The 1,072-nt window shown below is 33.7% G+C and overlaps 1 protein-coding gene across 1 annotated transcript; it reads left to right on the forward strand.

Moving 5' to 3' along the window:
- Positions 1–251: 251 nt before the first annotated feature.
- On the forward strand, positions 252–522 carry LOC309553983 (cytochrome b-c1 complex subunit 10-like). Its single transcript, XM_082255502.1, has one exon. The coding sequence runs from the start codon at positions 265–267 to the stop codon at positions 433–435; it is 171 nt and encodes a 56-aa protein (XP_082111628.1). The 5' UTR covers positions 252–264; the 3' UTR covers positions 436–522.
- Positions 523–1,072: the final 550 nt, after the last annotated feature.

Here is a 1,072-nt window from a genome sequence, read left to right on the forward strand (position 1 = left end):
GTGCAGACAGGTGCACTGCCACAGTGAGGACTACCGGTGGGGTGCCAATTTTTTTTATGTTTTTTCGTCTTGTTTCTATTTTCATGATTCACCGGGTCTTTTGTGGTCCAGCTTCAATGGACAACCTGAAACAGTTCTACTGCATTAACCTATGTCAGTCCATTTTTTGTAACAATATGTCTTCTATTGTTGTCTATTGCTCTTTTGTGTAAGGAAACAATTTTTTTTTTCAATAAAAAATGTATTATGGAGAAGGGGGCAGCCATGATCAGCCGAGTGCTGGGACCTCGCTATCAGCAACTGGCCAAGAACTGGGCCCCCACTCTCTTCACATGGGGATCAGTAGGAGGCGTTTTATTGGTCTGGGCCACAGACTGGAGGCTCTTCCTTGATTATGTCCCGTATATTAACGGCAAATTCAAGAAGGACGAATAAATGACTGGATTTCACTTTAACTTGAAGACTATTTGTGAATGTCATTTGTTACCCCGGTGTTTTGTGACTGATCTCTTCAGAGGAAAGATGCCTTGAACTGATTCAAATAAAGCTGGTTTTACATTAAAAAAAAAAAAAAAATATATATATATATTATGGAAAAAAAGTATACATTTTTACATATCTGACATTTGTTGTTTACAGGTTAAAATCAGTATTTTTTGCTAGAAAATTACTTAGAACTCCCAAACATTATAAATATATATATATATATATATATATATATATATATATATATATATATATATATATATTTTTTTTTTTTTTTTTTCTTTTTAGCAGAGACCCTAGAGAATAAAATGGAGATCGTTGCAATAGTTTGTCACACCATATTTGCGCAGCGGTCTTAAAAATGCAATTTGTTTGGAAACAATACACTTTTTTAAATTAAAAAAATCATAAAACAGTAAAGTTAGCCCAATTTTAAATAATGTGAAAGAAGATGTTATGCCAAGTAAAATGGAAAAATACCTAACATGTCATGCTTTAAAATTGCACATGCTTGTGGAATGGGGACAAACTTCGGTACTTAAAAATCTCCATAGGCGACGCTTTAACATTTTTTACAGGTTACCGC

Source organism: Pelophylax lessonae (assembly GCF_965119305.1).
Source record: "Pelophylax lessonae genome assembly, chromosome: 4".
Taxonomy (NCBI): domain Eukaryota; kingdom Metazoa; phylum Chordata; class Amphibia; order Anura; family Ranidae; genus Pelophylax; species Pelophylax lessonae.